The 26,414-nt window shown below is 37.6% G+C and overlaps 2 protein-coding genes and 1 non-coding gene across 6 annotated transcripts in view; all 3 read right to left on the reverse strand.

Annotated features, from left to right (window-relative positions):
- Window positions 1-4,608, reverse strand: part of LOC112046476 (uncharacterized) — a 62,902-nt gene extending 58,294 nt beyond the window's left edge. The window contains exon 1 of one of the 2 annotated variants that reach the window (XM_024083102.2): window positions 4,141-4,608. The gene's annotated coding sequence lies outside the window, so the exon portion shown is untranslated. The remainder of the gene's footprint in view (window positions 1-4,140) is intronic. The other variant, XM_024083103.2, reaches the window with a different exon arrangement.
- A 9,068-nt stretch (window positions 4,609-13,676) lies between these two features.
- LOC112046458 (uncharacterized) overlaps window positions 13,677-26,414 on the reverse strand; it is a 34,361-nt gene continuing 21,623 nt past the window's right edge. For all 3 annotated transcript variants that reach the window (XM_024083076.2, XM_024083075.2, XM_052885444.1), the window contains exons 12-19: window positions 25,093-25,241; window positions 23,218-23,475; window positions 19,748-19,931; window positions 18,910-19,313; window positions 18,226-18,395; window positions 17,588-17,697; window positions 16,598-16,736; window positions 13,677-15,380 (exon numbers count right to left, since the gene is read on the reverse strand). In XM_024083076.2, coding sequence (XP_023938844.2) covers window positions 14,958-15,380; window positions 16,598-16,736; window positions 17,588-17,697; window positions 18,226-18,395; window positions 18,910-19,313; window positions 19,748-19,931; window positions 23,218-23,475; window positions 25,093-25,241 — 1,837 coding nt within the window. In that variant the 3' untranslated portion in view covers window positions 13,677-14,957. The remainder of the gene's footprint in view (window positions 15,381-16,597; window positions 16,737-17,587; window positions 17,698-18,225; window positions 18,396-18,909; window positions 19,314-19,747; window positions 19,932-23,217; window positions 23,476-25,092; window positions 25,242-26,414) is intronic.
- Trnat-agu (transfer RNA threonine (anticodon AGU)) lies at window positions 26,308-26,381 on the reverse strand. The gene has a single exon. It is a non-coding gene; the product is annotated as a tRNA-Thr (tRNA).

Raw genomic sequence — 26,414 nt, forward strand, 5'->3', positions numbered from 1 at the left:
AATGCCCAGGATCCGTACAATTGGAGCAGGAGCATTTTTACAATTGATTAACTATCAAGTTAATTTTCCGTGAGTAGCTTCATCTTGATGAGACGCTCAACTTTTATATTTTCGAAAATTTTTGATTCTGGTAGCTAACTGGGTTACCAGGTAATAAATATTTTTGTTGGACATTGTGGCTGTTAAGTCACAATGTTAAGTTAATCAATTGTAAAAATGCTCCACGGATTCTGGGCTAAATGAATAAAAAATTATGTATATAGTCACGTTTAACTTGAGATCGACTAAACAGAGTTAAGTCGAGCACTGTTTAGAGTGTTCTCTATACAGTCTTAACTCCTTAGAGCACAAATGTCCATGTGGAAAAGAGGTTAGTAAGGAATTCACGAGCTTTTAAGACGAAGGAGTGGCGGTAGGCTTTTCGGCATGGCTCTCTTAATGATATAGTAAAAAGGGCTCTTGCCACCATAAATATTTCTATGCTAAACGAGCAGTCAGGAATAAGTCGGGATGATGGCAAGAGACCTGATTGATTGACAGGTTCAATGGGAAATTAGGCGGCCCTAATGTCGCCCTAATATCGGGTCGCTACATGCGTTGACACATTAGCACCATGTCATATCAGGGAGACACAATCTAGAAACTAGCCACAGTAGAAAACACTGAAACTGATAAGTGGCACAAGTATGCCTCTCTGACTGAATTACATATTTGTTCCTTATGCCGTGGAGACTCTTGGGCCATGGAGTCACAGTGCCAAAAAATTCCCCGAATCGTTTCACCTCTGTGGCTAGTTGCCTCAACTGGGGACAGAAGGGCTGGCTCATTTTTTCAGCAAAGGATCAGCCTGGCTGTGAAGTGCGTGCGCATGATTTGTATAGCTATTAGGATAAGTTACTAACTCCGTAGTTTACTTCCTCAATAAAAATACTACTATAACAGAGTTCATACATCGTTTTCTCTGAAAGTTTTCGTATTTTCTGCGTAACTTTCAGATGAAAGTTACGCAGAAAATACGAAAAATTCAGTAAACTTAACGACTATTTTATGGACGTCTGTTATTTAAGTACGGCTCAGCGGCCGAACTGATCTGGATGAGATTTGGCACAGACGCAGATTATAGCACATTCACATTCATTTTTATCTCGATATCCCACAGAGGTCAACGTGGGTGAAGATGCTTGCTTGTCACAGCAAATTAGAGTTAGAATTTGGTAGCAAATAACTATTATGCCTAAACTATTAAGGCCTAACCCTGACTTTTAACTCATCCTGAGAGAGGATACTCGTACTTAACAGTGATCCGAATATGGCTTGTTAATGATGACCTACGAGTTTTTGCAAATTCCTTGCTGAATGAATGCTTGTGTCTTTTCTAGATGATACTTCGACTTTAGCTAGTTAGGTTGTATCGACTTGAGATGGCCAGCTCAAGGAGTAAATAGTGATATGGACTTCGGAAGCCTGATTGTGTGTATGCTATCAACTTATCAAGTGAAAACGAATGACGAGACGATCGTTTTAGTCGGTAAGTCTGACTTGGACTTATCGTGCCAACCAGCAGAAGTCGGAAGGGATTTTTTCCTCCTAATATATAGAAAAAAATATACTAAATAGAAATCTAGTAAAGAAGCAAAATAACCTTAACTTGGCATCGCTTCCCCCTCCATCGCGCGGTACTTAGTTGCATCACGCAGGGTGAAGGGGTGAAAAAAATCAGAAATAGAGAATAGCATAACTGCTTAAAAAACCAAAGATATTTCAATAAAATCAATTTAGAACTTCAATCTTGCATGTATTTCTACCAAATTTTTACATACAAAACAAGCACTAAAGTTTGTACCACATTTACCAAGTTAGTCACTAAGTCAGACAGCTTCCCAAAAACATGAAAGCTTTATAATACAAAAACGTTCTCGGAATATCAATCCCCTTCTGGGGCGTGATTAGATAGCGCTACTGATCCGATCGTTAAGCGATTCACTTCAATCGACACTCGATTACATGCTTCTTTGAGATGCCACTCGCTTTTTACTCTTCTTCTACTTAAGTCCACTTTTCAACCAATCTAAAAAAGGACGACATGAAATTCTTTCGAGCACTTTTGACCAACAGATACGTAGCTTGAATACATGAAATCTGAATATGTGGGCACTTTTGGAGAGAAACATGAAAGTGTAAAAATTGCAAACTGCATCGAGTGACAGAGAATGCACAAAATTCAACTGAAAGAGCTTGTTAAGAGGATCTCAAATTATATTTCTTTTTGTAATTAAAAGTAATTGTTTCCACGTTATTCAAGAAAATAGACGTAAAATGACCATTCGCTCTTATACCTACGAAACTACTGACCATAAAGACGCGTCACACTCTGGCAGCAGGCACTTTTCTTGAGGATGACAGCAAAGGAGGAAGGTCCTCCTTTGCCTACTGACTGTCTTCGGCTTAAAGGCGCCCACAAAGCATAAACAGGGAGGGCACCAGATGCACACCCGCTCCGTAGAAGAAGAACGGGTGATAGAAGGCGCTAACACCTCCTCCCAACCCTGACCACTCACTCTTTGCACCAGTGAGTACAAAGAGTATTATAATCACCACGTAGAGAGTGCAGCGACTAACGCTTTAGGGTCTCAAAGTATACCTATGGCTGTTTGACATTCCAAATTAGACGCAAGTGACTGTTCATCAAAACTATACATATCATACGACGTACGTACGTACGTTTTCAATGTATACCAATATTATAGAGGTAATGTTTGTGAGGTTTTTTTTACTAAGGAATTTAAGCTAACTTATTCTAATAACTATACAATCATGCCCGCGTAAAATGGTGGCAAGAATACTGCATTTCCGCGCTGGACAGCCAGGTTGATCCTTTGCGTAAAAAAGAGCCAGCCCTTCTGTCACCAGTCGAGGCAACTAGCCGCTCTTAAAACCAGCTAGCTTCCAAAGCCACCTAAGCCCAAACTCCACAATTGGCCGCTGTACTTACCGATGCTATAGAAGCATAGACTGGAAAACTTTCAGTCTTCCTAAAATGAGGTAAATCTAGCTACGCTCTCGGATTTCAATAATAGTGATTAACGCATTTCATTCAAACCACTGAATAATTCCAACTGAAAACGTTAATTAAACGCCAAGCTTTGATGTATGATCGCTTTCATGTGCCCCAATCTCATAACTAACTGACGCCCCGCGGTTTCACCCACGTAATTCCAGTTCCCGTGAGAATACGAAGATAAAATACAGCCTCTGATACTCACAAATAACGTGGTAAAAGAATTTTTAAAATCAGTTCAGTAGATCCAAAGATTTAGAACCTCAATAGCTCAATGGTAAGAGCGGTCAGACTCAGAGGAGTGGTGGTTCGATCCCCGCTTACTGGTTGGTCTACTATCGTACCCACTCATAATACAGTATTTCCCGACTAGTTGGAGGGAAATGGGAATATTGGTCATATTTATAAGATATGGCAAATATTCTTTAAAAAAAGAGAGAGATTGCCCTCACCACAGAATTTACCTCTATCTTGTATTAGAATAGATTATTACTATTCACTAATTTTAACTTGATCGATTATAGCTAAAATCCGAAATTGTAATACATACAGAAATTATAATAAAAACAGAATACGTGTATATAGGTGGTATGTTGTTTTAACCTTCTTTGAATAAATTTGAAATATCTTTTGACTTTAAATAGTAACATAATTTTTTTAATTGATTCATCCATGACATGACATGACATGACATCTAATTAAAGTGTAATTAAATAAACCTTCTGTTTATTTAATTTACCTTTATAATAGATATTGTTAAATGCTTTACTTTGGATACATACTTTAACTACAATATTCAATATATTTTTTACGTAAGATTGATAGTTAGGAATATTTTTGTCATACTTGACAGAAAACAATATAGGTAGGTATTACTTAAACCAATTCTAACTATTTTATTATTTTTGTATAAAATAACTGTATAAAATTTTCACCTTTAATGATGGTACATTAGTATAAATTGTATAATTTCAATAATAAAGATTTAAATTATATTCCTAATCATGTGTTATTACTAAAAATGCAAATAATGCATTTAAAAAAAGATTTTCTTTGTCTAGAAATTAAATACTTTTACTTACCAATTCCTTCATTATAGAGAAAAAATCTGTAGCAACCACTCCCCATAGCACGACTTCTGTATATAATTAAAGAACACAAAAGAACTGTCAAGTTTAACACGAACACGTCCGTAAAATTCACACACGCTGACTAACGCTTAGTGCCTTCATTCACGAAAAAAAAACTATCGTTCCAAATTTGAATTATTACATTTCGTTCGAAAATTTAAATACGTTACTTGAGGTTTAATAAAAAGGTAATGTCTCATTGAGTTTTAGTTGCAAATTTTCAAAAATCGAATACAGGGATACACGTCACGGCTGTCCCTGTGCCCGGGACGTTCAGGTTACAGAGGCTGACTAGCGACCGCTCGAAGCTTCGTAGACTGCGCAGTCTCTTGCGTAACTATTGTTACAAATTAGATAATTCCATCCAATGTGTCACGTTTTGTACATCCACGAAATGTAGATATATGTTTCTATTTATTATTAAATTAAACTAACAGCAGAATATAATTCGAAATTCAAAAATACACAAAGCTTAATAATTATTATCTGTACTTTTAATTTCATGTAGGTATTATGGCTGATTACTTAATTATATTTTGTGAATAGAACATCGTAAAATAGAATGGATATTTGAAATTGTAGGGTGTTTGGGAATTAAGTCGTGTATTTTTTTTTTTTCATAAAATCGAAACAGCCTACGCAGCTTCTACCGACCCACATCTTTCGGGAAAAGCCCCATAGCGCACGCGTAAACTGGAAAATTAGAGCGCGAGGGAGATATTAGTCGCATAGAAATGAAAGAGACGGATGCAATTGGAGGTGAATGCATATAACCCACTCAATTTGTTGTCAAGGCACGTTCGAATTTTAAAAAAGATGCCTTTATTGCAACAGTGTTTTCTGTAAGCTGTCTAAATTTGCCGCTTGTTGCCTTTAAATTATGTCTTTAGCTATGGTTCACAAAAGGCGTGTTTTCTTGAACGATAAATGAAAGGCTAAAGTAATGTTATAGGAACAGGTACAAACTGGTTATTGATAAGTTAATTTAAACAAAGCTTAGTAGCGTTCTGTTTATTTATTTGCGATGTTTTAACGAAGCAAAGACGAAACATTGTACGACATTTAAATAGATAGGTACTTTAATGATGAAGTTTAGCTTTTAGATACATTTAGCTTTAAGATAGTCTGTGATGGTCAGACTTTCCTCATTGTATTAAAGCTGAAAGCTTTTCAGTTTTACTTTGATAGGATAATACGGTCTGAAAAACTAGTAACTTTAATTTTACATTTGTGACTAATTCACTCATTCACACATTCATATCGTTATCTAATAATAATAACACCTTACGTTCCAAAAGTGCTAGACTCCGCGCCACGAAAGAAGTACCGCAGCTAGAACCTGAACTAAAATTAATAACGAATTACACAAATGACAATAAGACCGCCATTACTAAATGATAATGAGCGCCATTATGACATTAGCGCCGCGTCTAAGGGACTTGTTTCGTGGCGCGTAGTATAGTAAACTATAGAAGTAGTAGATTAATTCGATGGAAATCAAACCCACTACCTCTCAGACAGAGGACCACTGCGTCATACGGTCGACAAACCCATGCCCCGAGAGAATTCAGCGTTAAAATAAAAGTTCCACAGAACTCATTCGTTATTCGCTCGGAACTTTTATAAAGTTTGCGTAAAACGAAAAAGTTGGAGCAAAATCAGCATTGTATTAACTAAACACATGCATACATTAACAGATAAAATTATAATAATTGAAACTATAATTTTATAAATGCAAATGTACACCCTTAAGTCCAGTGTGTAAAAATTACTGCGAAATACAAACAAAAAGCAATTTGAATGACTGCACCAAATTCCGGTTATGAAAACCTCGTAATAAAAATAATAACGACCCTTCAATTAGTGAAAAAATTGAGTTTTTAAGTTGTACTAACCATGTTTATTCATTGATTTTCGTTTCGTCCCACAATTGCATTTATTTGAAGTGAGTTAAAAAGTGTTTTCATTACAATTACGAATATTTTCGAGAATACTGCACTCTAGTGTTGATGTACTTTACGAGCACAATCTGTTACGTTAAGTACGTTACGTTACGGTACATTTTCTGAAAATGGTTATGAAAATAAGGCTTTTGGGTTTTACTTTTTTACAAGTTTTCGGATTAGTTTACAATTCATTTTTCTCATAGACTTGCGATTGCCTCATAGTCACTGTGTAGCGTCGTATAAGAAATACCTGGGTTCGATGCTATGAAATATTGAGCTTTCCCTTCTTAAAAAAAAGCTTACTAATAAACGCGAAAGTTTGTATGGATATTTATATGGATGTATTTTTTGGCTACCTGCCTTCCGAAAAGGTGGTAGAATCTTTATAAATAGTCAACTGACGTGTCAAAAGTGCTTGTAAACTGAGCCTACTTGAAATAAATGATTTTTGATTTTTTGTTTTTTTTTGGCTAGTTACCACCATACCGGCAAAGACTTACCGCCAAGCGATTTAGTGTTCCGCTACAAGGTCGTGTAGAAAACGTAAAGAGTGTGGATTTAATCCTCCTCCTAACAAATTCCGCTTCCGTCTTAGATTGCACCATCACTTACCATCATGTGAGACTGTTGTCAAAAGCTAAGTTGTAAAGAATAAAAAAAAGCTCGTCGGTTAAAAAAGCACTCCGCTGAAACCACTCGCGTTGCGGGTAGTTTGAGAATTCAGCATTTAATAACTCATGTACGCGAGTGGAGGCACGAGCAGGTACGAGCTGCAATAATTCTTTACAATGCTTACACTAACCCAGTTTTTAAGATTTCCCCTTCACTACTGGGAAAAGTTCGCTTAGCTTCGAGTTACCCATTCAAAAGAAACGCTGTATGAAAATATACAATCTCTATATTTTGTAACATACACAAATTACATAATAGATTCAGACTTTTTCTATTGTAGTACTAATAATGCGATGCGTATAATTATGTACTAGCTCTTATTTTAATCGGCCCAGTCGGGGTTCGAACCCAGGACCTATGTCTAGTAAATCAACCGCGGAAACCTCTGCGTCACGGAGATTGTTAAAAAAATTATTTTTTATTTATTATAACAATTCTACTAATATAATAAACGCGAAAGTTTGTATGGATGTTTGTTACTCTTTACCGCCGCTACTACTAAGGCGATTTGGCTGAAAATTGGATTGGATTTTACTCTGGATTAACACATAGGCTACTTTTTATCTCGAAAAAATCCATGGTTTCCCGAGATTGGCGAAAACTGATGATTTCGATGATATGAATGTTTGTTACTCTTTCACGTCTCGACTTCAGAACCGAATTAACTGAAATTTGGTATTGAAATATATTATAGCATTTATTTATTATTTGGAGACATATAATTTATTTATTGGATTAACACATATGCTACTTTTTATCCCGGAAAAATCCATGGTTCCCGAGGGAATGTGAAATATTAGATTCCACGCGGACGCAGTCGCGGGCGTCCGCTAGTTATTTTTATAAATAAATCATTATATAATATTTTTATAAAGACATGACATAACTGCTAATCCAGCTAATCAAAAAGCCTTTACTAGAGAAAGACCATGTTTCAAAAGGCGCGGTTTGAATCCAACATCTATTGGATTTGTATTTCGCGTATTAAACAACAACAAGTAGGAGACAACAATTGTTTTGCCCTTGACCATGTTATCAATAATTTTCACGTTCATATAGATTTATGTACCTTCCGACACGCATTGTATTCCTCACAATGCATACAGCTCTCGAAGTCTCCCCAAGCCCCTACCAAAAGTTCATTCCAGTTAAAAGTTAAAAACATACAATGCATTTTAGTTTTTTAACTACTTGTTCAATTACGGATGACGTGGTTGTTTGCTGTAATAAGTTCCTGGAATAAGCGTTGCATGAACTATTACTACAATAAGAGCCTCAATAGCTCAACGGTAAGAGCGGTCGGACTCATCATCAGGGGTGGTGGTTCGATCCCCGCCCCATTGGTCTATTGTCGTACCCACTCCTAATACAGTATGTTTGCTGTCGGACTTGATCTTCGTGATTTTGTTAATTAAAAGGCCTTTTGATATTGAAGACGTGTACTACTTTGTAATGGAAGATGGAACACCATTGAATGACAATGTAAAACATATTTGCAGGTAGGTAGACAAATGATATGATGCGATAAAGTAAACATTGCCATAAGCAACATTGCGGCGTTGACACAGTCTTTCCCGACTAGTTGCAGGGGAATGGTAATATTGGTCATATTAAAAGATATGGCAAATATTCATTTAAAACAAAAAAATAATAATTGCCGATTGCCTGAAGAAAGGGGTGTGGATTTTCATCCTCCTCCTCACAAGTTAGCTCGCTTCCATCTTAGATTGCATCATCACTTACCATCAGGTGAGATTGTAATCAAGAGCTAACTTGTAAAGAATAATAAAATATTACATCAGATTTACATCAGGATTGTGTGGTTACACTTACCATCAGGTGAGGTCGTGGTCAAACGAGTTTAGTTCATATAAATAAAACATCAAGTGGTAGTGGTCAAAGATATAACAAATCACCAATTTGCACACCGCGGGCGCGCAGATTGGCTGCAGCCAGAATTGGCCGACTTGAAGCGATCTACAGTGACTAATAGACTACAAGCCCTTGAACAAAAATTACCTATGAAATGAACCAACGTGAATAACGCGTAGAAGGCTGTTACTATATCAGGAAATAACTCTGAGCACTATGCCGTCATTTCTGAGCGGTACAGGTGAGTACGCGAGTGAACGGAATTTCTCAGGTACAAATGATGAATTACGACTAATTATAAATGTACGGCTTTGTTATACTGTTAAAGATGATTAAAAATAAATGTCGAAGTCAGAAAAAATAGGGATGATGACAGTTTTTTTAATTGTATATAAATTAAGAGTATACTAATAGTAAATCAATTTTGTAAAAGGAACAGGGTATCTGCGATCATTACTTTCGGAGCTACAGGGATATAAAGAGTCAGATTTGCGGCGCTGCCGCGTATACCTGAAAAACGCCCCATACAAAATGTCACGAACTAATGACGTCGTAGGCAATGTAATGATTGTTAGATTCGTATGTGCGTGCAAACAAAATTATTAATATCTTTATTATTTGTGCGTTTATGTTTATAGTTCATATATTAAAAAATGTCACATTTGATGTAAGGAAGCTAAAACTGTATGAATTTTCATCTAATTACGATAAAATATTTTTAATAGATTTTGAAATTTTATAATCTCATTTATTTTGCAAATATCCAGACTATCTTTGCTTTTTATGTATAAATTAGTTAACATTAACCCTATTTACCCGAATGTATCATAAAAATCAATATATTTAAACTTAGTCATCACCCATTGCAGAAGCAAAATAGGTCATTTATTACTGTACAGCATTTCTGCAATTCGTTTTGTACACAAATACAGATACTTTACACGTAAACGCCGTACATTTTGACAGCGCAGGAGTCGAAAGATAAGAGTCGCAAGCCTTACTCTTCGCGTACTCACCTGTACCGCTCAGAAATGACAGCATAGTGCTCAGAGTTATTTTCTGATATAGTAACAGCCTTCTAAGCGTTATTCATGTTGGTTCATTTCACATGTAATTTTTGTTCAAGGGCTTGTAGTCTATATCTACAGTCAACATCTCAGCACTCAATTGACACCTCTTATTGTAATAAAATGATCTACGTTGTTTTGGTTTCGCTGGAAAAAACCAGAGATATTGTCATTTTATTTACCTTACCTTATCAGCCGATAGACGTCCACTGCTGGACATAGGCCTCTTGCATGGACCTCCAAGCACAACGGTCTCGAGCCGCCAGCTTCCAGCCAACATTTTATTTACTTACCTGATATTATTTAAAACATACTATGATTTAAAAAAACTAGAGGAAAAAACGTATCGCCTTCATAGCAGACGAACTTCATAGATGCAAAAATGCAATGCCTACAAGGTGTGATTAAGAACCAGCTAGTCTATTCTGTAACGAAATTTCTATAACTTGCAAGAGCGAGTTTCGAATTCACCTCTATCTCTCTCTATTCAAAATGATACTATAGAATGAGAAAGATAGCAGTGAATTCGAATCTCACACTTGCGAGTTATACAAAACATCATTAGAGAATAGCCGTGCAGAATTGGAGAAGGGATTTTGCATTTTGTCCCGTACGAATAGTGCATACTCTAGTTAATCACCTTGTGCACGCAACTGGCCCTGCGGTTTCAACCTCGTAGCAAAAAATATATCCTATGACACTCACAAATAACGTGGCTTTCTACTGAAGATAACTTCTAAAATTGATTCAGTATATCCAGAGATTACCTACCCTCTACAACTTCAGTTTTTAACAAACATTAAAAACTTTACCTCTTTATAAAAGCCTCTTAAGAAAACTTTACGATTGAATAACGAAGAGCCAGGTTTAATTGGTCCAGGTCTAGCTAGTGGGAGGCTTCGGCCGTGGCTAGTTACCACCGTCCACCCTACTGACAAAGACGTACCGCCAAGCAATTTAGCGTTCCGGCACGACGTCGTGTAGAAACCGAACGGAGTGTGGATTTTTATCCTCCTCCTAACAAGTTAGCCCGCTTCCATCTTAGATTACATTATCACTTACCATCAGGTGAGATTGTAGTCAAGGGCTAACTTGTAAAGAATAAAAATAAGAAAAAATGTGTTAAAAGCAGCCTTTTCAAACCTTACTTTTAACCAGTAAAAAACTTCTTGCGGTTTTTTGCATTCATCCAGAAAAACTTTAAAAAGTCGGAGTAAAGTTTAAATGTGGCTGGGAAATATGGATAAATTGTTAGTGCAGATAAAAGCGTGTTGTCCCGGTATGTCGGTTTGTAAACCAGGTCGGAGCTAGCGACCCGCCCTGCAGCACTCCGCGCTACCCAAGTTCATGAACTTGCCTCTTAAACTACATATTTCATCTTACACGAGAGCCAAAACATGTAGTTTTGAGACCCCCCAGGTAGTTTTGGACCTGCCAGTGCATAATTATTATAACAATGTGATAATAAATCACTTTTAAAGACAAAACAATGCTCATAGGCAATAGGCTTAAATTGATCATTATCGTTCTACTAGATGCAAAAATATGATAATTTTTTGAAACTTGATTACATGAAATTTTTAATTAAATATTTTTTGACAATACGAACTGAAATGCCTGTAGACCATGAAGTGTCATGTAGTCTATATTTAAACTGTTTCATGACACCTTAAACTAATCTCTTAAAATATTATATTACAATTAGTAGGACGACAGCGTTTTTGACGTTTGAAAAATTTGATAAAATACATGATTTTTAAATTATATAAGAAATCCTTAACTTTCATTCATTAATAAGGAAAAAATAAAATGAGAGAAAATATCTCTTAAATTCTTTCATAGGACTATTTAACCTATTGAATCTACTTTCAATGTAATTAATATATTTAAAAATTATAAATTAAAAAAAATAATGAAAATGAGAGAAAAGTTCTCTTAAATTATTTCATAAGACTTAACCAACTTGAAATGCAATGGAACACCAGCTTACATTGCTTAGTACCTGCTAACTCCCCGCGTCTGGCATTAAAACCTATGCAAACAGCGTTTAAGTCGCTAAATCTGTGAGACTTTGGGTTCGATATCCATATAATTCATAGAGCTTAGTGTCGCCGCACACGGGCCACACGCGTCAGCCACAAACGCTGCCACAAGAAGCAAGAAGGGACCACAAAAGTAACTGAAGCGCGCGACAGCCACTTGTGGCCGGTGGTCGACATTTGTGGTCAGTGGCTGCTACTTTTTCAACCCATATATGCAGTATCATAACCGCGCGAGTGGCGTGTTGCGGCTTTTTGTGTCGGCGTTTAGTGGTCGGTGCGGAAGAAGCGAGCTGATTGTAGCATGTGGCGGCCCCCGGCGTTAACCGTGTGTGGCGAGTCCAAATAAAATGTATAAAAACTACAGGAAGTATGCCGATAACGGCGTTTTGTGGCTGTGGTTGGTGGCCCGTGTGCGGGAGCCCTTTAGTGTAACTAACTAACCATTATCTCCCACTAACCAAAAAGCCAGTGCCGTGATAGTCCAGTGGATATGACCTCTGCTTTCGATTCAAAGGGCGTATCCGTAAGGGCGTAATAGTCTTTTGAAAATATTTATATTATACACAAGTTTTAGATTAAATTATTATTCTAAAACTTGTGTACAATATTATTATATGTATAAAACTGCATTGTTTGCTTCTGCTACTGTATTACCGTTGTCTTGTTTATGTTTCAGACAGACTGGGGGCTTTGTAGCGGCGAACGGTAAAGCGATTAGCTCAGCTCAGGAAGGAAGCTGTAACTTCGTCGGAAAAATGACCTTTGATCCGGGATCTTAGTTTGGCTTTGTTTCACATCCTAAGTCGACTACGATTCCATTTAACATAAGAACGATTTATCTGCTAAGGAATCCATATTTTATACTTACTCCCTAAAATATTATACGTATTTTATAAAACGTAATCTATACTAATATTATATCCTAATATAAATTACATTTTATCTGTAATATCTGTACAGATTTTGAAGTGTCTTTTATCAATAGAAAGCTACATCTTAATCGAGTAATATTATCTATATTTCATCCCCCTGATATTTCCAAGGGAATTGGAACTAGTAGAATATATTAATCTTTTAATTTTTTCACCGCGTTCTCTTGTTAACTTCTTTTTTTTCCTTCGTTACATATTTCCAGTTGACAGTTAACAGTTAGCCTCTAACCATGAGGTCCTGGCCCAATGCGGATTTGGAATCACACACGTAGAAAATTAAGAAAATTCTCAGGTATGCAGGTTTCCTTTACCGTTTGAGACATGTGATATTTAATTTCTTAAAATGCACACAACTGAAAAGTTGGAGGTGCATGTCCCGGACCAGATTCAAACTTACGTCCTCCGAATCGAAGGCAAAGCTCATATCCACTGGGCTATCACGTCCATTAGAATTATCTAATGATGCTTAATTTCCAGATAAGGATGCTCTAGCAGTTATAGCTTTCAATATAATAGTATAAAGGAATAAATAAATACACAACCATTTCGTTAGTAGTTTTTATTTCACAATAATAACAAAACTCAAAACAATAAAACATTTTGTACAGTAAGCAGTTAACTTAACTACTTATACAATTAAAACATTTAGTTATTAGTTTAATGATGTACCTATGCGATATGGCGACAAAATACAGCTCGAAATACAATTATTGTACATTATGCGAATTGAAATAAGATATGGATAAAATTCGAAGCGCAAACGAGACGCCGAATTATGACTTTCACGTGAGTGAAAAGCACGGAGCGATTGACGCGCGACGCAAATTTTATGACATGAGCGCCAAAACCATTTTTACCTAATTGCAAGTAAATTAAACAACATAACGAAAAACAAAATGGCCATGTTCAAGATATATACCTAATTTTCTATACAAAACAAAAATTTAAGAAAATAAGTTTGCTTTTCCTGAGATTGAAAGCAAAATGTGAGCAAAACATGTATTTTTCAAAAAAAATAAACTATCGAGAAAAGTTTTACAAATTGTGTATTTTGTATAGTCATAACGAAGCTAACACTTTGAAATATCATTTACCCAAATATCAGGCTCCTAACTTTTCCAGAATCTGAGATCCAGAACCATTTGTAACCACCAAATTACATATTGCACACTCTTAAGACGTTCTTATTACGTAATTTCATTGCGAATCGCGGCAAATTTTCAAGAGTGAAACGAACTGTCACCAGCACCATTATGTTTTCTGTACCATGCTACAGCGCACGAATGATAATAAGCGATGGTATTTAATATTAATTTTTGTATAAAAACTCTTTGGTCCAGGTTAGGTGTGTCTAGATAGGATAGTCTGTCCGAAAATGATCGTTACAGAACTAAACATGATCACTTTGAACCCGTTCGATATTTGTTTATAAGTTTGACGTTTCTGTCCGTCTGTAGTACCATAGCTACCAAACGGATGAAGCGATCAATTTAGTTTTTTTTGTAATAAAAGTGATTTATTACAAAAAAATTGTGCCAGTGTTCTTAGACATATTTGAAGAAAATCGGTTGAGCTCTTTAAACTTTGTGGGGGTGAAAGTGGGGAAGAATAACCCAGTGTCTGCAAATATAGTCGAGTGGGTCTCAAATTAAAGCGTACTGCAAGAAAATATAGCTTCGTTTGATGAGAAAATTGGTGGTGGGAAAATTGGGACATGGAAATCCAATTCATATTGAAATGAAAATGAACAATTTTCTTTGATCCGGCACACACATGATCATAAAAAGAATTTCTGGTATAAAAGTCTTTATTCTGGGTAATTAAATGACCTTCAAGGAGCTTTTCAAAATTTTTAATTTTATGTTATTTATTTTGCTGATATTTACAACATAGGGATATAAATTATTAAGACGGGTTTCCTAATCAATTAACACGTTCGCTGCGGTGCGAGGTCAATTGACCTCGCACTTGCAGGAGCAGAAAAAGCTTTTAGCGTCTTCTAGAGTTACGAGCTCGATAAACCTCGTTCCGCACCACAGACAGATTTAGTACGAGGTCAAAAAACCTCGTACCGCACCAGGGGAAAGTACAGAAAAATCAGTGCCGCAGGGAACGTGTGATACATAGTGATATTATAATGCACAAGTACCAATCACGACGAATCGAAACTATTGAATATAAACACGACTGTTAGTAGTGCGCGTCCCTTACTCTAATCTGTATTGTCTTGTCTTTGACTTAATCAATAGTAATCCTGCTAATCCTATAAGAATCGCCGACGACGTTGCTCGTACTGTATCTTTGAAAAAAATTACTCTTAACATCTAGACCCGTCTCTGTCGTAGTATCCTTTATGGCAGTAACTACGTCGTTAGTTCTCTTACCATTCCTATGACCTAGAGTTAGGTTATATCTAGTTATTTCTAAACCTAAGTTACGCGTACTGAACGTCCTGCCTAGTGATTTTGTTCGTTTTACTGTGAATTTGTCTCTTGGTATTTTTATGTCGTATATGGGGTTAATGATGCCTGTGTATTGGGTTTGGGTGGGGTTTAAAGGGTTGGGTGGGTTTTGGGTGAGTCTGGGTGGTACTAGTTGGAGTTGTCTCATTTGGTGTTCCACTTTTTGGATCGGTGGTGATATTTCTGGGTAACGGTTGAGCTGAAATAGAAAAAAATGAATAAATAAAATTGGAAAATTGGCCAAGTGTGTGTCAGTCACGCGCAGAGGGTTCCGTAATTGCACGTTGCTGACTAAAATGGTTGTTATTGTTACGAACAAATTTAACTAATTTTCAACTGCGTGGTTTTAGTGAAAAATATCACAGGAGTAAATATAATGTAATTAAATGAAAAGATTACTGTCATAGTCAAATAGGACTTAAAAAATGTATAACAACAAGAAAATATTCGTAAAAGTTACCTAGGTACTTTAAATATTAGTAAGATAAAGTGTTAGTAACAAAAGCACTATTCTAAGTCGATGACTACGGAACCCTGTACTGCGCGTAGCTTGAAACGCACTTGGCCAGTTTTTGTTCACTCTTGTCGACAGTTTCAATGCATATATATCATCACTCATATACTAATAATCTACTAATTTGGTAATCTAACTGTTTATAAATGTTTATATAGGTGCACCAGAATCCTTAAGATCGACAATATACAGGCTAGAACGTGAATTAGATCAAATTTCAATTATAAAGAAGAAAGCCTGTACCCATACAAACTCGGGCCTAAAAAATTCAAACGATACAAAGTTGAAAATTGGACATAAATTAAAACATATAAGGAAATCTCATGAGGCTAATAGTCAGATAAATCTATGTTGGCTAAATCAGCAAAATTATTTTTTAAAGGTTCTTTTTGTCCAATTTTGACGGCCTCCGTGGCGCAGTGATATGCGCGGTGGATTTACAAAACGAAGGTCCTGGGTTCGATCCCCGGCTGGGCAGATTGAGATTTTCTTAATCGGTCCAGGTCTGGCTGGTGGGAGGCTTTGGCCGTGGCTAGTTACCACCCTACCGACAAAGACGTATCGCCAAGCGATTTAGCGTTCCGGTACGATGCCGTGTAGAAACCGAAAGGGGTGTGGATTTTCATCCTCCTCCTAACAAGTTAGCCCGCTTCCATCTTAGACTGCATCATCACTTACCATCAGGTGAGATTGTAGTCAAGGGCTAACTTGCAAAGAATAAAAAAAAAAAAAAAAAACCCTGTACCCATACAAACTCGGGCCTAAAAAATTCAATACAAAGTTGGAAATTGGACATAAATTAAAACATATAAGGAAATCTCATGAGGCTTATATTCAGATAAATCTATGTTGGTTAAATCAGCAAAATTACTTCTTAAAGTTTCTTTTTGTCAAGTTCGTACCTTCTTATCTCTACTAGATCGTCGCGGCAAGGGCGGCGGCTGAGGAGCTTCGTCTCCAGACATGTAGTCTGGTGGCTTCGGGCGATACCTCTGCGGGGGTTCTTGCTCTGTGGCGTCTGTTTCTGGTAGCTTCCACGTACTGCAATCAAATAACGAATGACTTAGCATCACATACTTTAAAGATTACTCCTCCAAGTTACTTTTTTGATGTAGATGACAAAATCCCTAGAAGACCTAGTATGCACATCAGGAGATAATTCTCTACATTGATGAAAGAGTGGCAATCATTTCGTTTTCGTCACTAATAATCGACAATCAATACTAATATTATAAAGCTGAAGAGTTTGTTTGTTTGATTGGACTCGGTAATCTCAGAAACTACTGGTCCGATTTGAAAAGTTATTTCAGTGTTAGATAGTCCATTTATCGAGGAAGACTATAGGCCATATATTATCCCCGTATTCCTACGGGAACGGGAACCACGCGGGTGAACGGGCGTGGTGGACTATTAGCCTAACCCCTCTCATACTGAGAGGAGACTCGTGCTCAACAGTGAGCCGAATATGGATTGATAACGAACAAGTTAGCCCTTGACTACAATCCCACCTGATGGTAAGTGATGATGCAATCTAAGATGGAAGCGGGCTAAGGGCTACACGACATCGTACCGGAACGCTAAATCGCTTGGCGGTACGTCTTTGTCGGTAGGCTGGTAACCAGCCACGGCCGAAGCCGTCAACCAGCCAGACCTGGACTAACTAAGAAAACCTCAATCGAACCCAGGACCTCCGTCTTGTAAATCCACCGCGCATACCACTGCGCCACGGAGGCTGTCAAAAAAAAACGTTCAACAACGTTCTTCTAGCTCTCGAGCTCAAATACTGGCTGAGCTTCTGCGCTCCCAAATCATCTAGTAGCTCTGCCTGAGTAGTGTTACTTGACTAGTAGAAAAGCCTGGAAATTCACAGTCGGAAAGAAAATGCTACTCACTCGGTAGACCGTTCGGTGGAGCGAGCGCGGCAGGCGCGCGACAGTCGGTGCAGAGCGAACAGCGCGCCCTCGCTGGACTCGCCCAACCACGCGCACAGCTCCTGTAAGATCTATAAAAGGGTTTCGAATACAGGCTATAATTAAAAAAAAAATACTAGATGTCTTGAGGTGTAATGACACCAAAAGAAAGGGAAGACTATCTTCGATTTGCTGTGATATTGAAGTTCTTGTGCCACATCTTACTAGACGATTGACAATTGATTGAATGGTGTAGTATTCGCACAATGCAGCCAATCGCCAAAAGTGAAACTGCACTGAAGGCATTATGCACATCGTAGCAAACACTACCATTTTGCCAAGTTCAGCCAGTTTGACACAAATTCTGACCTGACAGTAAACTGCCACCAAACCAACGTACGTCTTCTGGTAAGAGGCGGATTCACAAATTTTGTCTTTGTCTTCGGACATAAAGTGAGAAAGTGACAAAACGTTTAGAGTTTCTGTCACTCGACACAGTCCACAGAAGGTGGTCAAACATCTTGGCTTAGTGGCAATTTACGGTCAAAATTTAAAAACTAACTAGCCGACCTTCTGTACAGTGTCAGAGTATTTGTAGTCGTTTGTTTTGTCTCACTCACAGTGAATTTCCCTCGGAGCAGAAGAGCATGCAGCAGATCGCCCAGGGTCAGATGAAGAGCTCCACCGCAGCGACTCGCGATGAGCGTCAGGGGAGCCGCCTGTCCGATCACCCACTCGTCTTGGACCGACCATGCGCCGTCCTCGGCGTCTGACGTGCCAGATTCTTCCACTGTGACAATATATAAAACCTTCATACTATGATGTACTAAAATAAAATCAAAAGCTGAAAAAAGCAGTTCAGGCTTTTGAGCTTTCCAAAAAATGATATCTTCCAACACAACTTTTAAAAAACATGTTCCTCCGTCACCAGAAAGCGCTCCATGGAATACTTTTATACCATTATTTTTACAAAAGAATAACATCGATGACAATTCTTCAACCATACCCAAGATTTCCAATAAATACATTATAGCACAAACTTTTCCTGCTAGGAGTGGGTACGACATTAAATCTAAGGGCATTGATTCTTATAGTCTGACACCTAAAGCATGGAGGTGTCGATGCTTACCACCATGGTATAGTCGAAAGTCTCAACGTCCTGTTCCGTATAATGGTCTCTCAGCATACTTTCCAAGATATTCTTAGAGTCTCCTGGCCCAGCGATTATTAGTATTTAACGTAGCCCACCGTAACTTATATGCATATTAATCCCTAGTAGATTAATTAGAGAACAGCCAACTTACCACACAAAGCATCCTTCACTCCATTGATAAAGTCCAAAGTCTCCAGTATACTCGGTCTTGTTATCGCCTTGTCCCTCACGGTAGAGCCCGCAGACCGCGGCCGTTCCCTCAACTCCCTGATACTTTCCACTGGTTCCGTATACACCAGACTCTTCAAAGTATGATACTTTCGTCGCAAGGTCTTAGTATCCGATTGACTAGTGATAGAAATTTCTGGAAACCCGTATGACGTAGCTGGTCGTCTCCGTCTAGACCTTCGTCTCACTTTTGGGAGGTCGGACACTGGGTCTTGATTAGATGGTATTATGTCGGGTTTAGTTGTGTTCCTCCAGTAGCTGCCGTTTTGGACGCTGGCTAAGATTTCTTCTGTACTTCCATGTCTTGATATCTGTTTTGAATGTGGCCTAAAAATTAATAAAGTGCTGGATTATTACATCACATAAAGCAAATACCATGTTCATAGGTGTAAAAGTCTTCTAAATGAAAATTGGTAGTAGTCTAGGAAGTGGTAGAGGTTATCAGCCAACACATAGCGCCTAACAACTGCAGTTTGACTTCCTCCTTGTCCCACCGACTCAAACTCTACGTTCGCGCTGACCAGGATCTGTAGTCAAATTACACGTCAATTCTCTTTCACAGTCACACTTCCAGACTGTACCATTGTCAATTCGACTGGGTCATTGTAACTCTGGAAACACTATCATCATTTCTGAAGCGTAGATCCACCACGATGGCCCAATGCTATTGATAATGATGAATATTACTTTCTTACCTTCCTTATTGAAGGTCTTTGGCTCAATATCACGATTAACTAAGTATTACACGTGAAGGAACCCACCTGCCCACCAATACTGAGGTAAAGGCAGCCAGCACACAGCGCCTAGCTAGCCTCAGCTTAGCCTCCGCCTTGTCCCGTCGACTCAGAGTCAGCACTCGCGCGGACCGGTGCTCCCGGCGCGACGGCAGCTTCACCGGGTACGACACCGCCAGCCCGTCCCCAGTCGGGAACACTAGACGAAACTCTGGAAACATTATCATCGTATTAATAACCCACATAAACTCCACGTCACGAAACAAGTCAACCAAGATGACTTCATAGTACGAGAAACCGTATGGATTCCGTTAGCGACTCAGTTTAGGTTATTTTTCGCTACAGCGTTGGCGGTCGGATATAGGACTTCGTGATACGAAAAATCGAAGCAGTTCAGTTTAGGTCTGCAGTTGAGTCGCTATTATAGTTGATGGTAGGTATGCTGTGCTGCATGTCTTAATGGCGCACATTGTCATTTGGTAATGCCGGTCTTATTGTGATTTGTGTAAGGCGCTGTCAATTTTAGTCCAGGTTTTAGCCGCGGGACTTCTTTCGTGGCGCGGAGTCTAGCTTAACTCAACCTTATTGATGATTAGCGGACACCCACCATCCTCCTTAGACTCTTTAATCCGACCCTGTTACATAATCCGTTCTTAGCAGACGTCCTCTAACAATAAACTAAGTACTATACGTAAGTCAAGCGGTTTTCGATATTTTGACATTTCACTTTTATACATAGTTAGGTAAATATATAGCCGTGATAGCCCAGTGGATATGCCCTCTGCCTCCGATTCCGGAGGGGTGGGCTCGAATCCGGACCGGGGCAATGCACCTCCAATTTTTCAGTTTGTGCATTTTAAGAAATTAAATATCATGTGTCTCAAACGGTGAAGGAAAACATCGTGAGGAAACCTGCATACCAGAGAATTTTCTTAATTCTCCGCGTGCGTGAAGTCTGCCAATCCGCATTGGGCCAGCTATGGTGGACTATTGGCCTTAACGCTCTCATTCTGAGAGGAGACTCGAGCTCGAGTGAGCCGAAATGGGTTGAAATCATGATAATGATGAGGTAAATATAGAAGATTGATGATGAGAAGAATATATGTTTAGACTCTTTAACGTTCGTATATATACCTGATATATGTATATATACCTAGTGTTCGTATATGTATATATACCTAGTGCTAGCTACTCACCATCCAATAAGTCCACGTACCTGCAGCGCGTGTGTTGGTCGCGATCTGCCTGATGTCAGGCACATCGCGATCAAGACACAATCGGATTTATTATCGACTTATACTACACTAACGACATGACATCCGATAAAACTAAATGTGTGTTGGTCGCGATGTGCATGACTTCATGCAGATCGCGACCTTGTAAATAAATGCTTGCATATTAAAGTAGTTTTTCATCCCCTATTACACATACTAAAATCACTTCAACTTTGAACAGTTGTTCATTTCTACAACATAAAACGTAACAACCAGACAGCCGTGACCTATCGAGTTAATACTAATTCTCTCGTAAACAGCTCTCCTGCAGATCAACTAATACTGGTGGTATTAAGAATGTTAACGTATTCGACAAGATCCATAGAAATCTTAATAACAAGATGTTAGAAATGGCGTGTACTCATATTTAAAAAACACAGATTCGCTGACTTTTTACCCGACTGCAAAGAAGGGTTATGTTATTCACGCTTATCTTGTATGTTTATTTGTAAATATGTACCTATGTATGTAATATTTTTTATCATATTTTCTTTTCCTATTTTCATCTTCGAATTTTACAGCGCTGAGCGGCTTTACGTAATTAAGTAATCGTTAGATTTGTCGTAATAACCCAAGTGTTGTTAGATTAATAAATTAATAAGTTAAAAAAACTGTATAAAGTCATATGCTGAAAATATGCTGAAAATATAACAAAACAAGTTCTAACCAGAAGTGTGTTGTGCAGAAAACAATTAGAAAACAACTTGCAGCACCTTCGTTTGGTGGTGTTACAACTTCAACACCTTGATTTGGTGGTGTTACAACTTCAACACCTTGGTTTGGTGGTGTTACAACTTCAACACCTTGGTTTGGTGGTGTTACAACTTCAACACCTTGGTTTGGTGGTGTTACAACTTCAACACCTTGGTTTGGTGGTGTTACAACTTCAACACCTTGGTTTGGTGGTGTTACAACTTCAACACCTTGGTTTGGTGGTGTTACAACTTCAACACCTTGGTTTGGTGGTGTTACAACTTCAACACCTTGGTTTGGTGGTGTTACAACTTCAACACCTTGGTTTGGTGGTGTTACAACTTCAACATCTTGGTTTGGTGGTGCTACAACTTCAACACCTTGGTTTGGTGGTGTTACAACTTCAACACCTTGGTTTGGTGGTGTTACAACTTCAACACCTTGGTTTGGTGGTGTTACAACTTCAACATCTTGGTTTGGTGGTGCTACAACTTACAACACCTTGATTTATTGGTGTTACAACTTACAACACCTTGATTCGGTGTTAAAACTTAAAATACCTTGTTTTAGTGGTGTTATAACTAACAACTCTGGGCGAAGAATAATCACTGAGAATTTCTCGGAAAGGAAATATACCTCAATATTTCGTAACCCAACTCAAGACTTGAAACTAGAACATAGTTGTCCGAATTTTAATACGCCATAGTCATTAGAACAACAAGGAAAACACGCCATTTCTATTGCTTTGGTTATAAAGTTTCTATGGGCGGCACGAATCCCGGAGCGAAACGTTGAATCCCTGAGGGATCTTGTTTCTGTTGGCTTTTTGTTTTTGCCTGAACGAGGTGTTAATATTCATGGATGGAATGGGAATTGAAATATGTGGAAAATTATATTTATATTATTTCGCTTCTTTTTTTGATGTGTACCTAATGTATATTTTTTTACTAAAGAGCTTCTGTGGTAAATAACATGTATAGGTCGCGGCATGTAAGTTGAACTATGTGCAGTAACTCGTTTTTGGGTCGACGCGTAAAAATAGCAAAACGTTAATGTCTACATACATACATGTAAGAAATTTTCAATTTTTGACACATTATTTTAATTGCAGGAAAATTAATGACCAGCTTAAAAATAGCAAGAAAAATAGTACTCAGAGGATTAAATAAAAAGATGGAGATACAAAAATACATACATAACATATATATTCGGCTCACTGTTGAGCACGAGTATACCTCTCAGAATGAGAGGAGTTAGGATAATAGTCCACCACGCTGGCCCAATGAGGATTGGGCTTCTTAATACACGAAGACTTAATACACGAAGAGAAATGGGAAAATTCTCCGGTATGCAGGTTTCCTCACGATGTTTTTCCTTCACCGTATGAGACATGCGACATTTAATTTACACACTTCAATATATTCTGTGACACTGGTAAAAAAACCCGTAAAAGTCGATATCGATGGAATTCGCAAGGAAATTGGATAAAAAATCCTATTATTACGTAAATTCGTTGTAATATGAACTTACCAAAGTGGCGGTATCTATCCACAAGGTCGACCAACGCCTTGGCCCAAGTGAACTTCTTCGCCGCGTCCAACAGTCCAACGCACGGCTCCAAACCCTCGTGGACCCCTAAGCAATAGTCCTTCAATCCCTCGAACTCTCTAGCACACTTCTTAGCTTCGAAGTCCTCGAGGAACCAGGAGTTCTCAGCTGCAGTCATGTGCAAGTCGCCGAGGAACGGCTTCAGTACCGGCCCTAGGTATTTCTTGTCTTCTTTAGCACCTGCCAACAAATAGACACTTTAAAGAGGGTACTGCTTTTACGAAATGGCCTTCGTAGAGTCTTGTTTCATAATATTTTTAAACGACTTCAAAAAAAGGAGGAGGTTCTCATTTAATTTTTTTTTTAATGGTCGTTACCTCATAACTTCGCCATTTATTAACCAACTTTGAAAATTATTGTTTGTTTAAAAGAGATTCAGATTGGTTCCATTTAATTTTCATGAAAACCTGTTTAGTAATTGTGTGATAACATCAATAGCTGAAATATGTCTTTTTATGTTGAAGAGATTATTATGTGATATTTTTTTAATTTACAAATTAGCCCTTGTCTACAATCTCACCTGATGGCAAGTGATGAAGCAATCGAAGATGGAAGCGGGCTAACCTGTTAGGAGGAGGATGAAAATCCACATCCCTTTCGGATTCTACACGACATCGTATCGCAACGCTAATCGCTTGGCGGCACTTCTTTGCCGGTACGGTACGGTATAGGTAACTAGTTATAGAAAGATTATAGAATGTTAGTTGTGATAGAAAGAAAGAAAGAAAGATTTGTTTATTTAACACACACACATACGCTCACATTACAGAGAAGACAATAAAAACATAGTAAATTAAATTAAAAGATATTAAATAAAATAAAAAGATGTGTGTGGTCAAAATGATCGCCACTCAGCATGTTTGGTGATATGTCAACACTCAATTATGACGAATTTGCTTTTAAATGTCTACAGGCGACCTTCATACGAAAGTACTATAATTAACTCTATAAAACTCTATTTGCTAAAGACGTATTAGTTTTGACTGTAGTGTGTGTGGTAGTGTAAATATATGTATGAAGTAGAAAGAATGAAGATAAACAACCTACCAATGCGTCATTGCGTTTTTGCTATGTTGACGTTCTTACATACAGCTTTTGTAGTGCATGTCTTCCGAAAAAAGAATATCCTTTAATTATATTTATGATTTCCTGTATAATTAAATTTTTACTATTTTTTGTCTTACGTGAAGTAATGAATGTCTACGGATACTTAGAGATAGAGACGAATTCAAACCTCAAACTTTTACATAATACCTACCCCAGAATAACTATGAAAGTTATTACTAGTAAATGCCCTACGGTTTCACTCACTCACATTACAGTTTCCTTGGGACTACATGGATAAAAGCCTACGTTACTTTGTAACGGTGAAAGAATTTAGTCGGTCGTTTAGTTAAATCATAGTTAATAAAGTAAAAAATCAAATCTTACTAAAACTAACTTTTTACACGCTTTATATTAACTTCACTTGTAACTATGTATGTAAGAAAATCTTGGAATCTTAATTTGACCCACGTCCCGGTCTTCGATTAGGATGAAATTTTGCACACGCTCTGAGTTATGATGACGTCATTACAAATCTAATATAGCGGCTTCCGCAAGATGGCGGACTGACTGTTTGAAATCCACCCCCATGATATGGATATCAAATGAAAGGGTTTGCTGTCAGGAATACGAAAAATAATAGTCACGTGACTTAAATCCAATATTTGTAATTTTTAGTGCGTGCTAAAAGCGTGTTTTTTTAGTTTTTTAAACTATTTAAATTATTTAACACTAGTTTTAAACATGGGTAACCTTTATAAAGCCAATGCAAGACATTCTTCATAACCGTCAACTCGTCACTCAGGTCTTCCCTCCGAAGGTCGGGGTCCCTCCTCACAGCGTCTATGAGGCACGCCGACGAAGCGTCGTAGTAGTCCCTCAGTTTGTTCCACTTCTTAGACCTTTCCAAATAATAGTCACATCATACAGTGGCGTGCACAAATTTGTTAAACTAGGGTATGCAGTAGGTATATATGTAGGTACAAAATGGAAAATTTAATACAGAATAAGAAAAAGTCAAAATACGAGTAGGTACAATATAAATAATTATTGAACTAATTTAGTGGTGAGATTTCAAGTAAGTATTGAGGTTTTTTTTTCTCATATTTGGTCATAATCAATAGTTGTTATAACTATTTATAGTATAAAACAAAGTCGCGGTTTCACCCGCGTGGTTCCCGTTCCCGTATGAATACGGGGATAATACCTATATAGTCTATAGCACTCGGGGATTCAATTTTCAAATCGGTTCAGTAGTTTCAGAGCCTATTAAAACAATCAAATCGTTCCTCTTTATAATATTAGTATAGATATATTACTTGAGTAATTGGCTGTATGACATTTTAAATATACTTAAATAATATTATAATTTTAATAACCTAAGCCTAAACTAAAAACAACATAATTCAGTTGTAACAGTGTGAGATAAAATAAATAGCCCAAGAGCCCACGACAGCTAGACCTTCGTTATTTTATAAAAGTTGAAAGTTTCTCTGTAGATGTCTCCTATACAGGTAAGAACGACCAGCGACTATAAAGTTTGGGTTGTGGTTACTTAGGCAGGTAACAGGTAGTAAAGGTGTATAAAATAGTAGTTGAAATTCGTTAAAGTATAAAGCTCAATTTTTAATATTTCCTTCGGGATAACTTTAAAAATCTCGTCATCCATTGCCGGACACTTATGACAGTTGCTACCCCCTGCCAGACACCCCTAAACTTTAATAAATTATAATTATACTTTCGTTATAGTATAATAGCTAAATTTTATATATGTTACTTGGGGACTTATAAAAAGATGTTCCCTCAACAGCCGAAACTTTCAACTTTTATAAAATAACGAAGGTCTGGCTGTCGTGGGCTCTTGCTCTAAAATACAATACAAAAATAAATTATAAAAAAATTTTAACGAAAAAAAAAATAAAAATGTAAGAATAGAGAAAAAGGATAAAAATGATTTAATATCAACTAAGGCCCCGGCGAGATTCGAACTCGCGATCTCCTGTTTACTAGACAGGCGCTTTAACCAACTAAGCCACGGCGCCGGTGATACGAGCGACGAAATTGTGGACTAGTTG

This window comes from Bicyclus anynana, chromosome 14, assembly GCF_947172395.1.
Source record: "Bicyclus anynana chromosome 14, ilBicAnyn1.1, whole genome shotgun sequence".
Taxonomy (NCBI): Eukaryota; Metazoa; Arthropoda; class Insecta; order Lepidoptera; family Nymphalidae; genus Bicyclus; species Bicyclus anynana.